The 16,388-nt window shown below is 35.3% G+C and overlaps 1 protein-coding gene across 2 annotated transcripts in view; it reads left to right on the forward strand.

The window, feature by feature from the left end:
* The window catches only part of PCNX4 (pecanex 4), a 37,652-nt gene that overhangs the window by 10,569 nt on the left and 10,695 nt on the right, over nt 1-16,388 (forward strand). For both annotated transcript variants that reach the window (XM_039240765.1, XM_039240766.1), the window contains exons 2-7: nt 1,442-2,186; nt 7,711-7,890; nt 7,980-8,494; nt 8,727-8,827; nt 8,949-9,071; nt 13,645-14,005. In XM_039240765.1, coding sequence (XP_039096696.1) covers nt 1,489-2,186; nt 7,711-7,890; nt 7,980-8,494; nt 8,727-8,827; nt 8,949-9,071; nt 13,645-14,005 — 1,978 coding nt within the window. In that variant the 5' untranslated portion in view covers nt 1,442-1,488. The remainder of the gene's footprint in view (nt 1-1,441; nt 2,187-7,710; nt 7,891-7,979; nt 8,495-8,726; nt 8,828-8,948; nt 9,072-13,644; nt 14,006-16,388) is intronic.

A 16,388-nucleotide genomic window follows, 5' to 3' on the forward strand; every position in this document is an offset into this window, starting at 1 on the left:
AGGTAGTACTTTGCTAACTACCTTGTGTCAGGCAATAGTTTTTCAAAATAAGCTACTGAGTATATCCCAGGAAAAGGAAAAGTTGAAGAGTAGAGAATCTGTATTGTTTGATACTGAGGTTTTTCTGGCTTTTAAATGGAAATAATCTAGAGTAAAACACATAAAGGTCCTATTATTATTTCATGTTTTCCTAGTTTTGGTAGATTTTGGAAACTGACAGCATAAAGAGAAACTAAAAATTGAATCAGAAAGTGGTTTGCTTATAGTAACATAGCTAATAATTAGCATTTGCTCTGACATCTAGAGTTTTTTAATTTCCAGTTTATTGTTCTTTCTACTGCATGTTGAACTACCAATGGATTTTATTGAAATGTTACTATTTTATGTTTACTTATTTATTTATTTATTAAATGTTTATTTTTGAGAGAGAGAGAAAGAACACACCAGCAGGGGAGGGGCAGAGAGAGGGGGAGACACAAAATCTAAAGCGGGCTTCAGGCTCTGAGCTGTCAGCATAGAGCCCCGTGTGGGGCTTGAACCCAAGAACTGTGAGATCTTGACCTGAGCTGAAGTCTAATGCTTAACCGACTAAGCTACCCAGGCACCCCGAAATGCTACTATTTTAGCAGGATTTAACTTTTTAAATTATTAGAAAATCCTAAGTTTATTATAATTACTAAATGATATGACTAATAGTATTTCTGTTTCCATATTCCATTTCTCATTTCATTTCAAGTCAAAGGAATTAAAGAGAATATGTTCATTTCATAGAGCAGAGTTTGGCCAACTATGGCCCACGGACTGAATCTGGCCCACAGGTACGGGCTTTATCAGATAATGCTTTATAGGGCACAACCACTCATATCCATTTAGGTATGTATTATTTATGGCTGCTTTCTGCTACAACAGTAGAATTGAGTCATGTAGCAGAATGGAGTCATAGTAACAGAAATCATACGGTCCACTAAGCCTAAAATATTTACTCTTCTGCCCTTAGAGAAAAATTTTGCTGATCCTTATAATAGAGGAAAAGTTGAAAACCAAACATTGAAAACTCTTAGGAAAATGATTAAAGCACTAGCAGATTTGAGTTGAAAGCACTGGTTTTTTAAATATTTCTTTGCCTTCAAAATCTAAAAATGTCAATTTTAAGATCTAATTTAATTAGATCTAATTTCCATTAATTTAAGATCTAATCCCAAATAATAAGTTCTAGATAAATTACAATGAATATGCTTTTTTTTTTCCAAATAAAAAACAGCTTTGCAACTATTTGTTTAGTGCTGCATCTATGTCAGGCAGTGGAGAGGAAATAGAGAAGTGAAGTTGTAAATCCTGCCCTTGAAGGAATTAAGGAGGTAATATAGAACTGAGGAGTACCCCCCCCACACCCATCTTATAAGTATGACATTTCAAGTAGTGACTTTTTTCTTTTTCTTAGAGACTGCTGTGTTACAGAAGAGGATGTAACTTTCAGAATAATCCTGAATGAGAAGAATGAGTCCAGATGTGCCTCTGCTGAATGATTACAAACAGGACTTCTTTCTGAAGCGCTTTCCACAGACCGTTCTTGGAGGCCTTCGATTCAAATTAGGCTATTGTGCCCCTCCTTACATATATGTTAATCAAATTATCCTTTTCCTGATGCCATGGGTTTGGGGTGGATTAGGGACACTTTTGTATCAATTAGGGATTTTGGAAGACTATTACACAGCAGCACTTTCAGGTGGACTAATGCTTTTCACTGCATTTATCATCCAGTCCACAAGTTTATATGCCAGGAACAAATCAGTGACGGTAGAAAGAATGCTAACCACAGATATCTTAGCAGAGGAAGATGAACATGAATTTACAAGTTGTGCTGGTGCTGAGACTATCAGATTTCTAATTCCTGGCAAGAAATATGTAGCCAGTATGGTTTTTCACTCTTTTCTTGCTGGGTTAGTGTGTGGTCTTGGAACATGGTATCTGCTCCCGAATAGAATATTCCTGCTGTATGGCAGCGCAGGAGGCACTGTTCTGCTGTTTGTCTTTGGATGGATGACATTATGTATAGGAGAATATTCATTAATTGTAAATACAGCTGCAGAGACTGCGACTTTCCAAACCCAGGATACTTATGAAATCATTCCTCTTATGAGACCTCTTTATATTTTTTTCTTCATTTCTGTAGATCTTGCACACAGGTAATAAGCTACCAAATACTTTGTTGCTTACTTTGTTTTTAAGAATACATAGTATGAGCTCTCCTTAGTATTAAAAAACTGAATCTATGAGTTGAAAATCATCAGACCAAACTATTGGGTGATAATTGTTCTGATGATTCATCCCTTTGGAATAATCTCTGTTAAACATTCATACTAAAGCAATAATTGAACCTTACTGAAGAATTAAAAGAAACCCTTTGGTAAGAGAAATCAGCAAAATTTCAGTTCTGCATTTCACTTTAAATAAAGAGCTATGTTCTATAAGATAGCCTGGCTGAGACCTGTGAAAAGTGATGGAATTTTCCTGTGAGGGTCTAATGAAGAATATAAAATTTATACACATAAATACTATGTACAGATTGAATTTAAGATGAATAACTTATTTCTAATTTTGTTGTAATAACTAGGAGGGATATTGACTTTTTAAAAATCGATTTGCTATAGAAGAAAAATAGATAATAAGAGTTTCTAAACAAAGCTGTTTACGAAACTGTTTACAAAATTGTTGGATAACTAACTCCCTTTGCTCGCCTTTTCTAAATCTGACTTTCCATTCTCTGTTTCTGTAGATTGCAGCTTTCTGTCTCAAGTGTTTATGTCCAGATAGAAATGTAAAGGCATTTAATGGACTGTCTTCAAATTCATATATCAAAGCCTGTCCCCCAGTGTGATTGTGATTGGAGGTGGGGTCTTTGGGAGGTGAATAGGAAAATGAGGGTGGGGCCTTGGTCTGATGGGATTAGCACCCTTATAAGAAGAGACACCAGAGAGCTTGATCTCTCTCTCCCTCCACTATATGAGGATACAGTGAGATGGCTGGTGTCTGCAAACCAGGAAGAGAGTTCTCAGCAGAACCTGACCATGCTGGCACATGCTTGGACTTCCAGCCTCCAGAATAATTTCTGTTGGTTAAGCCACCCAGTCTGTGGCATTTCATTATGGCAGCCCAAGCTAAGACAGATTTTGATACCAAGAGGTGGGTTGCTCCTGTAACAGATACCTAAAAATGTGGAAGTGGCTTTAAAATTGGATAATGGATAGAGGCTGGAAGAGTTTTGAGGTTCATGCTACAAATGTGGACTTAAAGGCATTTCTGGTGATGTCTTAGAAATGAGAACATGTTTTTAGAAACTGAAGGAAAGGTGATTTTTGTTCTAAAGTAAAGTGGCACAGAACTTTTTAATTTTTGTGGAAAGTAGAACTTGAAAGTGATAAAATTGGAGAGAGAGGTAAGGAGATTTCTAAACAAGTGGCTAAAAGAAAAGCCTGATTCCTCCTGACTGCTTGTATGAAAGGAGAGATGAATTGAAGAAGGAATTGCTAAGCAAAAAAGAATCAAAACTAGAAGATTTGGAAATTTTTCAGCCTAGCCAGATTGCAAAAAAATGAGAAAGCATGTTCCGAAGGGAGCACCAAGAGTGTGACTGGACTGTCACTAAATAAAGAGTTCATGGATTATATGACCAAAAATACTGCCAGTTTGAAATAAGGGGGTCAGAGACCGGATGAAATGAACTAAGGCTGTTAGACTTCTTAGATTTGACAGATCTTTAAGATGAGGGAGAAATGACCCCCAAAGTGATTCATAGATTGTCAGGGCTCTTTACTTGGTTTCAATAAACTAGAAGCTGGAAGCCCTGGAAACACTTGCCCTATGAAGCCTTGGGGTGGGACCTGCACCCAGAGCTGTTTGGTAACCCCAGGGGCCTGGAGGGCAGAATATGGAACCAAGAAGATTCTTCCTCAGCCTTAAGATCTAATGAATCTTATCTTCCCTTGCTAGGTTTTGGGCTTCTTTAGACCCTGTCATCCCTTCCTTCTTTCCTGTTTCTTCCTTCTAGAATAAGAATGTTCTAGGGGCGCCTGGGTGGCTCAGTCAGTTAAGTGTCTGACTTCAGTTCAGGTCATGATCTTGTAGTTCGTGTGTTCGAGACCCGTGTTGGCCTCTATGCTGACAGCTCAGAGTCTGCTTCGGATTCTGTGTCTCCCTCTCACTCTGCCCCTTCTCTGCTCGTGCTCTGCCTCTCTCTCACTCTCTCAAAAATAAACATTAAAAAAAAAAAAAAAAGAATGTCCATTCTGGGGCTGACCCACTGCTTTATTTTGGGAATACATAACTTGTCTAATTTCACAGGTTCACCGCTGGAGAGGAATTTTGCCTCAGGATGGAGTGTACTTGAGTCTCACATGTATCTGCTTTAGGTGGTAGACAAAATTTTGGACTTAAGCCGTTAGAATTGATGCTGGAATTTTTTAAGACTTTTGGGTTTGTTGAGATATAATGAATGTATTTTGCATGTAGGAAGAACATGAATTTGGGAGACTGGGTTAGAATGTTAAGGACTGAATGTTTGTGCCTCCTTAAAATTCATATGTTGAAGCCCTAACTCCCAATGTGATGGTATTTGGAGATGGGGTCTTTGGGAAGTAATTAGGTCATCAGGGAAGTCCTATTCTGATGGGATTGGTGCCGTTATAAGAGGAAAGACCAGGGAGCTCTATCACTCTCTTTCCACCATGTGAGGATGCAGTGAGAAATTGGCTGTCTGCAAGGCAGGAAGAGCGTTCTCACCAGAACCCACCCACGATGGCACTGATTTTCTTGCCGTTAGAACTATAAGAAATAAATTTCTGTTACTTAAGCCACCTGGTCTGTAGTATTTATTATGGAAGTCTGAAATAAGACATTTAAAAATATTTAGCTATTTTGTATACTGAAACTGACCTATTCTTGGGTATCCATTTGCTACTTCTTAAATCTTAGTATCTTCTCATTGTGCTACATTTGTGGACCAGAGAACACTCTAATATTCTTGTTGTTCTTCACCTAATCAAATATGTAAGGGGAAAACTAGTTTGTGGAAAATTCATTTATAGTTGTTTGTTATTATCATTACCATTTATTAGCTATAAAATATATTACAGTTAAATACTTGGTTTTGAAGTTAGCAATAAAATTAAGTTTAAAGATCTATGTATACATTTGACCCCTTTTTAAAGATTTAAGTTTATACGATTATTTTCAGAATATAGATCCTTGAGTTATTGTCTCACTGTGCTGTTTCTGAAATCAGATATAATATACCTGCTATAATACATTTTTGCATTTAAAATGATGCTCTAGGTTCTTTAAATTTTTTAAAATCTCAGTTAATTTATAATTTGATTACCTTGACTTTCTGCATTTCTTATTTCTAAATGAAAGAACATAAATGTTTTTTACTACATTGTAGTTGGATTTAATATACAATCTTTGTGTTTACAATTTGATTATTACAAAGAAGTTTTTTTCAACTAAAAGGAAAAGACAAAAGCAGGCCCAAATGTATTTGTATAGGAAAAAAATGACATATTTGTGCAGAAAAATTACTTCCCACTTGAATTAGAAATTTTTAGCTTCTGGTTAACAAACTAATAAAGAATCAAGATGATCTTTATATAGTAGGTATGATACTGCAGATAAAAATGTATGAAATGTACGCACTGTTCAAATTTGAACAGTTGTCAGATATATCAAATTGTTTCTTAATTTATTTCAGAGAATGTAAAAGTTGAAGAGACAAGCCTCACAATATAATAATATTTTCTCTTTCCTCATTCTTTATTCTACTCAGTACACTTGTGTATTAATTTTAAATGACTTTTTCTGTACATTTTTATCAAAGACCAATATTAAATCTACAATGATTATAATTCATAGACTCTCAGGAATTGTTTGAATGTATGACGCATATTTACATCATCTTAGCCATTATAAACATCTGTTTCCTGGACATGTGGATATGATGTACGAAATCTGAAATATTTTTATAACTGTTAGATTTAAATAAAGTTTTTTTCTTGAGGTCTTAGACATTTTGCCCTAGAAAATTCTTATTACATTATCAGAAATAAAATTTAAACATATTTTCCATATGAAAGACTTAACCACAATAATCACATTATTTGGGCCTGAGTCATACAAGAAAGTGATCATGATGTTTTGTTGCTCAAAATACGAATACTTATCTTTATGTATGGTATTCTTATATTTAAATAAATTTTCTATGTCATTGCTTATTAAGAACAAAAAGATTTAGGGAGGTTAAATCAAATTTGGGTAAAATATTTTCTGAGTATACATTATTTTTACACAAGTTTTACTATCCTTGAATATATTAGAAAGAGAAATGTTTTCTTTAACAAGTAAAATAACTACAGATCTGCATGTTTTCCTTGACCTTCCTGTGGTTTATTATGTGTGGTTTGATTTTCCTTTTTGTTACTTGAGTATTTTCTTCCTGGAATGAAATACATTTTAAAACTATACTACAAAAAGTATTGTCCTCTAATTTAGCATCATATTGTTAACCTTGTATTCATTAATTCTCTGCTTATAAAATTTGAAGGACATACATTATGAGACAGAGTGCATTAGCTGACATAGTCTTGATATCTTTGGAGCAAACACATTTTGTCATTATTATATCCATAGTTGCTATACATTTGCTTCTGAGCTGTTAATATATACTCAAGTGGACAATTATTACAGAAGGTGCTTTTCTCCTTGACTTTGATTCCTAGCAGCCTAGGTATTCAAGTACAATTATGCTGTAAATTTTGATACTTAGTTTTCTCTTTTATAAGTTATCTTTGGAACACTGTAAGTAGTAGGACATTATTGGCTTCCAGACAATGTGTTTGGTCAGCCTTATTTAAAAAAAAAATAGTAATATTTTGATATTGTTTATTCTTCTGTGCTTTGAGTTTTTATTAAATCATTTAAAACCATCTAATTTTTAACTGGTAAATGCTGTACCAAGAACCAATTTCTCTACTTTATAGAAACCATCTCTAATTTATGAAATTGTATTTTGCAAGTTTGTATGCTCTATAAAATAAAAACAATACTATAAATGCTAGTTAAATTCCCAGGCCAATCCATAGAGACATATTCATAGCCTAATATTGCCAACTTTTGATATTGATTCTACTGACTTGAAATTCTGGGACCTGGGGGTAAGACAGTATGGGAGGAATAGGATAAAGGGAAGAGCTTTCTTTGCTAGCTACTAATGTTATGAACATCAGTAAGGCTTTGGCTTTCCTAGAGTTACTTACAATTTTAAATTAGAAAATTTTAAACTCTCAAAAATCATTGGTAGAATTTCATCCAATTTAGGTTAGACAGTTAAGGGAGAAATATTTTTGTTCTGAGGTCAGTTCAGTTTTACAAATCCCTAAGTTCAATTATTCAGTAAATTGCTTTTAATTTCTTCTTTCCACATTCGAATCCACATATTTTCTAAGTGCTAATCTTGTACACAATTGACTAGGGGTAGTGGCTGGAATGGGAGAAGGACAATGGTCACAATTTACAAATGCTGATATTTTGCAGTTTGGGACTAGGATCTTTTTGTAAACGTTCCTTTGTTTTGGGGAGTGGGTTGCATGTGTTTTATTTTTCCTGGGAAGTTCCTCTTCTGTATATTTTATATGATTTAAATGTGTTCTTTTCTCATAGGTTTATGGTAAATATACCAGCTCTAGAACAAATGAATCAGATTTTACACATCTTGTTTATATTTTTACCCTTTCTGTGGGCACTTGGGACTCTGCCCCCACCTGATGCACTTTTCCTGTGGGCAATGGAACAGGTTTTAGAGTTTGGCCTTGGAGGCTCATCTATGTCAACCCACTTACGGTAATTATTTTAAATATTAAGGTTCTGTGTAACTTATTCTTAAAGTATAATTTTTCTTTTTAAGTAAATCTTTCTCTTTTTCTCTGCAGGTTATTAATAATGTTCATCATTTCTGCTGGAACAGCAGTAACATCGTATTTCATTCCCAGCACTGTTGGTGTGGTTCTTTTCATGACTGGACTTGGGTTCTTACTGAGTCTTAACCTAAGTGACATGGGTTTTTTCTTCAAACACAGTGTGACTGGATATAGAGTTGGAAGCAAATCTAAGGCTTTACCCACTGGGTCAGAAAAACAGTTTACTTGGAAGGAATGCCTTTTCTATATTATTTTATTAGTCTTGGCTCTCATAGAAACTAGTTTGCTGCATCTTTTTGCTGGTTTCTCACAGATTTCTAAAAACAGTCCTCAGGCTATTATTGGCTATATTTTGATGATATTGCTTATAATACTGTGGCTACTTAGAGAAATTCAGAGTGTCTGTATCTTTGGAATTTTCCGAAATCCTTTCTATCCAAAGGATGTGCAGACTGTAACTTTATTCTTAGAGAAGCACGCAAGGCTTATGAAGATTGGTGTTATCAGACGGATTTTGCTAAATCTAGGTAAGAAGATAAAATCAGCTAACTTTGTGTTTTAGCTGGGAAGTTATGGGAATATTTTTGTAATATATAGCATACAGGCATCCATTCTTTTATGTTTTGGCTTGTTTCTTAGTTTTTTAAGTTAATTGCTTAACTGTGCTGATAGAAGAACTGATATCAACCAAAATAAAATGTGGTAGAAGAGGTTACTTTGCCTTAATTAAATAGGTCTCTTTTTGTTTGTTTGTCCTAGTGTCACCTTTCGCTCTGATAGCATTTCTTTCATTGGACAGTTCCTTACAAGGGCTCCACTCTGTGTCTGTCTCCATTGGGTTTACAAGAGCTTTTAGAATGGTAATCCTAATAAGCACTTAATAGTATTTTCCTGTTGCTAAGTTTATGATTTTGTTTATTCTAACAGTTCACTTAAATTATCAAATTCTGCCTAGTAAAATGGATAATCTGTGTACTGCAGGTGTGGCAGAATACAGAAAATGCTTTATTGGAGACAGTCATTGTTTCAGCAGTGCACTTATTAATCTCCAGTACAGATGTGTGGTGGAACAGAAGCCTAGATACAGGAATCAGACTCTTACTGGTAAGTATACATTTTAATAGCTTTATTGAGATGTGTTTCATATACCATAAAATCATCCACTGAAACGCAATTTTACAACCATCACCACAGTCTGACTTTAGACCATTTTCAGCTTCCCAGGAAGAAACTTCATGTATGTTAATGTCATTTCCCCACACCCCATCCTCCTTCCCACCCAACTCCCACTCCAGCCCCAGCAAGCATTAATATACGTTCTGTTTCTGTGGTTGATATATTTATCAGGTGATGGATTTTTAGATTCTTTGATTCTTTCCACTTTCTGACTGTAATGAATAATGCTGCTCTGAACATTTGTGTACACATTTTTGTACATGTGTTTTTTTGGATGTATGTTTTCATTCCTCTTATCTGTATCTACCTAGGACTGGAATTTCAGTTCATAGTAAGTCCATGTTTAATGCTTCAAGGTATTGCCAAACATTTTTCCAAAGCGGTTGCACCATTTTACATTTCTACCAACAACATATGAAGATTCTAACTTCTCTACATCCATACTAACAGTTGTTATTATCCCACTTTTTCATTATTATCATTCTGGTGAGTGTGACTTGCTATCCCATTGTAATTTTGATTTGCGTTTCTCTGAATGCTAATGATGTATCTTTTGATACATTTATTGGCCATTTGTATATATTTTTTGGAGAAATTTCTATTCAGATTCTTTGTCCGCTGTACATGGATTAGCCTTATTGTTGAGTTTAAGAGTTTTTTTTTTTTTTTTTTTAAATATATTCTGGATACAAGTTCCTTGACAATATCTGATAAATAAAAAATTTCTTCCATTCTGTAATGGAATGGAAGATTTTTTTTCTTTTTCTTGATAATATTCTTGGAATATTTCTTTTTCTTGATAATATTCTTGGAAGCAAGAAAGTTTAATTTTGCTAAAGTTCAATTAGTTCTTTTTTCTTTTGTCACTTGTATTGTTCGGGTCACATCCAATAAACACTGGGGCCTATTCCCAAATCATAAAGATTTACTGTGATTTCTTCTAAGAGTTTTACAATTTTAGCTCCTACAGTTCAGTCTATGAACTTTTTGAGTTTATTTTTGTGTATGATGTGAGGTAGAGTTACAAATGCATTCTTTTTATATGGGTATACAATCATCCCAGCACCATTAATTGAAAAAACTATTCTTCCCTCAGTGATTTTTCTTGGCATCCTGGTCAAAAATCAAATGACAGATGTATTATTTCTGGACTCTCAATTCTTTTCCATTCATATATGTCTGTCCTTATGCCAGTCCTATATTATCTCTATTCCTGTACTTTGTAGTAGGGTTTGATATTGAGAAATGTGAGTCCTCTAACTTTGTTCATCCTTTTAAAGATTGTTTTGACTCTTCTAGTCGCCTTGTATTACCATGTAAATGTTAGTTTCAGTTTTTATAAGAAGGCCTCTGAAACTTTGATAGAGATTACCTCAAATCTGTAGATCAATTTAGGGATTATTGCCACCTTAAAAGTATTCTTCCCATCCATGAGCATGACATGTATTCATATTTAAAAAAAAATTTAACATTTATTTATTTTTGAGAGACAGAGCATGAGCAGGGGACAGGCAGAGAGAGAGAGAATCTGAAGCAGGCTCCAGGCTCTGAGCTGTCAGCACATAGCTGAATCTGGGCTTGAACTCACAAGCTGTGAGATCATGACCTGAGTGGAAGTCAGATACTTAACTGACTGAGCTACCCAGGCGCCCTTCAGGATCTTCTTTATTTCAACAATGTTTTATAGTTTTCAGTGTTGCAAGTCTTATGCTTTCTAAAAATTTTTCCCAAGCATATTTTTCTTTTTGATGATACTATCATTGGAATTGGTCTCTTAATTCATTTTTTGTTTTTTAAATTCATTTTATTGCTAGAGTATAGAGTATAATTGATTTTTGTTAATGTCTATTTATTTTTGAGAGAGACACAGACCATGAGCTGGGGAAGGGCAGAGAGAGAGATACACGCACACAGAATCCAAAGCAGGTTCCAGGCTTTGAGCTATCAGCACAGAGCCCAATGCATGGCTCAACCCCATGAACCATGAGATCATGACCTGAGCTGAAGTTGGACACTTAACTGACTGAGCCACCCAGGCGCCCTTAATTTTTTTTTAATATTGATCTTGTGTCTTAAAACCTCACTTCTATTAGTTCTAGTATATTTTTAGTGGATTTTTAAGACATTAAGTATATAAGATCATGTCATCTGCAAATTAGATAGAGTTTAAGTTTGTTTGTTTGTTTGTTTATTTATTTATTTATTTATTTATTTCGAGAGACAGAAGAGTGGGAGAGGGGCAGAGAGAGAGGGATCTTGCCTCCCAGGAATAAATCTCATTTGGTTGTGACCTAAATCCTGCTTATAAGTTGCAGGATTTGTTGGCTAGTATTTTTATGTGGTTGATACTTACATGTATCTCTACCTGTCTTTTCTTGTCATGTCTTTGCTTTAGATATCAAAATAGCACTGACATCATAGAATGAGTTAGGAATTTCATAATAATCATTCTTAAATGTTTGATCATTTTGTTATGTATCTTAAATATTTTATAGTATGTAGTATTTTGTAATATGGAAGCTACTTGAGCCTCAGCTTTTCTCTGTGGGTAACTCTTAAATTACAAATTCAATTTCTTGTTACAGGTCTGTTCAGTTTTTCTATTTCTTCTTGAGTTGCTTTATGTTTTTCTAGGAACTTGTCAGTTTCATCTAAGTGATCAAATTTATCAGCCTAAGTTCATAGTATTTTCCTATAATCCTTCTAATTTTTTTTCTATAATATGGATGGTAAAGTTGTCTCATTCCTGATTTTAGTAATTTGAGTCTTCTCTATTTTATTATTGGTCAGTGTAGCTAAAGATTTGTCAGTTTTGTTGATCTCAAAAAAACCAGACTTTGGTTTCATTGATTTTCTTGATTTTTTTAATATTCTCTATTTTATTAGTTTTTATTAATAATCTTTATTATTAACTTCCTTCTGCTTGAGGTTTAGTTTGCTCTTTGTTCTCTAGTTTCTCTAATTTCTACGGTTATTAGGTTATTGATTTAAGATGTTTCTTTTGTTAAGATAGCCATTTAAAGCTAGCTATAAATTTCCCTCTGAGCATTGTTTTAGCTGTATCACAAGTTTTGGTATGTTGTGTTTTTATTTCATTCATCTCACATTGTTTTCTCATTTTTTTTGGTGTGATGTTTTCTTTGACCCATTAGTTATTTAGCAATAGGTCTTTTAATTTTTTTTAAGATTTTATTTTTAAGTGATCTCTACACCCAATGTAGAGGGCTTAAATTTACAATCCCAAGATCAAGAATTGTATGCTTTACCAACTGAACCACCAGGTGCCCCCACAGTGCATCTTTTAATTTCAAGATTTTACAATTAATTATTTCTGTTGTTGATTCAATTCTGTTTTGGTTAAAGAACATACTCTGCATGGTTTGTATGAACATACTTGGTATGATTTTAGTCTATTAAGGTTTGTCTTATGTCATGACTTCTGTTTCTTAATCTATAGAATACTCTAAGATAAGAATAAATTAAGGATAGTTGCTTAACTATTTACCACTTCTGGTTCTCATGACTTAACAAGCATATAATGCAATATTTAGTCAACCTTAAGATCTAGCTAACACTCTATTGGTTCTCTTCCACTATCAAGTATTTTATTTTTTAATGTTTTATTATTTATTTCTGAGAGACAGATAGAGACAGTGCGAGCAGGGGAGGGTCAAAGAGAGAGGGAGACACAGGATCTGAAGCAGGCTCCCGGCTCTGAGCTGTCAGCACAGAGCCCCATGTGGGGCTCGAACCCACAAACTGTGAGATCATGACCTGAGCAGAAGTCGGATGCCCAACCAACTGAGCCACCCAGGCACCCCCACTATTAAGTATTTTAAAGAGAGCTTTTATAAATTTTTGTTTTTTCTCTCTTTTTTTAAAGTTTATTTATTTATTTTGAGAGAGAGAGAGCATGCATGTGTGTGATAAGGGGAGTGGTAGAGAGAGAAAAGGAGAGAGAGAATCCTAAGCAGACTCTATGCTGTCAGCACAGAGTCCCATGCAGGGCTTGCTCAATCCCACAGACAGTGAGGTCATGACCTGAATTGAAATCAAGAGTCAGAGGCTTAACTGAGCCACCCAGGCACCTGGAGAGCCCAAGCTCTTAAAATTGTAGACTCATGGGGCATGGGTGGCTCAGTCAGTTCAGCAACTGACTCTTGATTTTGGCTCAGGTCATGATCTCATGGTTCTTGAGTTCAAGCCCTGCTTCAGGGTCTGTGCTAACAGTGCAGAGCCTGCTTGGGATTTTCTCTCTCCCTCTCTTTCTGCCTCTCCCACATTCATACATGCTCTCTCTCACAAAATTAATTAACTAAAAATAAATAAATGTAGACTCATTTATTACTTCTGAAGTTGGAGAAAATTGTAACAAAGTATGTCATACAAGGGCTATTTCCTCAAAAATATTGCAGCAATGAAAAAATACCGTTTTCCTCATATGACCTTGAAAATTCATGAAGTCTTTAAGAATAAAAAGATCATTTTTCCATCTCTACAGGTTGGTATCATGCGCGATCGTCTGATTCAGTTCATCTCTAAACTGCAGTTTGCTGTAACCGTACTTTTGGCATCGTGGACCGAGAAAAAACGTCGAAAGTCGACCACCACTTTGTGTATACTCAACATTGTCTTCTCTCCAATCGTGTTGGTCTTCATAGTTTTGTCTACACTACTCTCCTCTCCGTTACTCCCCCTCTTTACCCTTCCTTTGTTCTTGGTGGGCTTTCCCCGACCTGTGCAGAGTTGGCCAGGATCAGTGGGTACCACAGCCTGTGTGTGTGCAGATACCGTGTACTACTACCAGATGGTCCCCCGTTTGACCACCGCACTGCGGTCTGCAATGGCAGCTGGAAGTTTAGGTAAGTAAATGGCCTGTGCTCACAAAATCCTCACCAATGTATTTAAAGTACAAAAAACTGAATATATAGTAAAAGTCTTTTGGTCCAACCATTATGTAGATTCTAATACTATGATATATGGCAGAAGAACTAAATATGAAATAGAAGTATGTCCCTTGCTACTTATTTTGAGGTAAATAAACTCATAAAATAAAAATAAGAGAAAATTTCATTAAGGTGATTTGACAGTTTTTTAAAAGCATTTTCTTGAATAAAATCAGGTTATAGTCCTACCACTGAAACATGAAAAAACCTTATCTACCAGGATTTCTATGAATCTATGTGAGTTCACATCAAGTAAATGCAATGGCTTAGACCCATAAAGATTAAAAACCAGCTTTATATAATATCAGATTGAAGAACTTAGGGGAGTTTGTTCATACCTTATTAGTTACTGTATAACAACGTAAGTAGTCTGACAAGGTTACAGGACAAGATGACAAAAGCTATGGCCAATGATCAGTAGCCTCCCAAAATGAAATGCTATGTAAGTATCAGCAAGAAAATATATTTTTGATGAGGATGAACTAATTTTATGAGTTAATGCTTTTATCATACACTAACTAAAAATTCAACTATATTGTACTTCTTGAGGTAGGTTTTAGATAAGGTGCAAGCCGATGCCCAAGGTGTGTTGTCTCTTCCCATATACCTTAGCCCTTGAAACTTGTTTTAGAAATATCCAGTGACATGTTAGCAAATTGATTCTAGGCAGAATGGTAATTTCATATTAGAATTTTCTTTTAGTTTATTTATTTATTTTTGAGAGGATGCACCTGAGTTGGGGGGTGGGGGGCAGAGAGAGAATCCCAGGCAGGCTCCACACTGTCCGTGCAGAGCCCAATGCTGGGCTTGAATTCAAACCATGAGATTATGACCTGAGCCAAAATCAAGAATCAGAAACTTACCTGACTGAACCACCTGGGCAGCCCTCAAATTAGAATTTTAATGAAATACTTGTATTGAGGTTTTCTGATGATCTACTTGTTATCTAAAATATGTGAGGTGTGGCACCTGGGTGGCTAAGTCGGTTAAGCATCTGACTTTGGCTTAGGTCCTTATCTCACAGTTCATGAGTTTGCATTCTATATCGCGCTCTGTGCTGACAGCTCAGAGCCTGGAGCCTGCTTGGGATTCTGTCTTCCTTGTCTGCCCTCCCCTGCTCACTCACACACTCTCTCTCAAAAATAAACATTAAAAATTTTTTTTAATAAAAAACAAAATAAAATATGTGAGGTAATTTAGGAAAAACTTAATAGTACACATTTCTTATTAAAAATTTTTTTTAATGTTTATTTATTTTTGAGAGACAGAGAGCACAAGCAGGGGAGAGGCAGAGAGAGAGAGACTTAGAATCTGAAACAAAGTCCAGGCTCCAAGCTGTCAGCACAGAGCCTGATGCAGGGCTTGAACTCATGAACTGTGAGATCATGACCTGAGCCAAAGTTGGACACTTAACCAACTGAGCCACCCAGACGCCCCATGTAGTACAGATTTTTTAATGAATAATCATTTTTTCTTTTTCATAGAAAGTATTCTACATTTTTAATCTTTTCATCCAGTTCTAATCAATGTTTATTATATAATACTATGCCACTTTAAAAAAAATACCTGAGGCCTGACTCACATTTGAAGTAAGAAATAACTTAGTAATAAGGTAGAAATTATACTTTATTATCAAATCAATTACATTCAGCCAAGAAGTGTGTCATAAAGTATTCCTTGGCTGGGGGGGGGGGCGGTGGTGGAGCGGGGACAATGAGGTAACATTTCACACACATCTGATTGGCAGAAATGTAAAAGTCGGACATTACCAAGTACTGGCTAGGGTACGAGAACAGGAATTTGCTGAAATTTGCTGGAAGAGAATATAAATTCATATAACTACCTTGAAGAGTAAATTAATAGTCTGTAGTAAAGACACACATATCCTATGGCCTAGGAATTCAGTTTTAGATTCCATAGTTCTAATTCGATTCTAATTCTAGAGAAACTCTTGTACATGTGTTCTGGGGGTTCCAAAAACCATATCCAGGTTTGATGATTTGCTAAGAGGACTCACAGAGCTCAGTATAGATTAGTACTAACAGCTAAGATTTATTATAGCAAACGGCTGCAGAACAAAATCAATGAAGAGAAAAGTTATATGGGGTAAGACATGGTGCAAGCTTCCAGATGTCCTCTCCCTATGGAGTCACACAGAACATGCTTAAGTCCCCAGGCACATGTTGTCACAACATGTGTGGGTTATGGTGACTACCAGTTATTTGGGGTTTTATTGAGGTTTTCTCATGTAGGCATCCTCTGCATGTACCAAAATTCCAGACTCGCAGGCGGAAAGCAA

Source organism: Hyaena hyaena, unplaced genomic scaffold, assembly GCF_003009895.1.
Source record: "Hyaena hyaena isolate Hyena2069 unplaced genomic scaffold, ASM300989v1 scaffold_181, whole genome shotgun sequence".
Taxonomy (NCBI): Eukaryota; Metazoa; Chordata; class Mammalia; order Carnivora; family Hyaenidae; genus Hyaena; species Hyaena hyaena.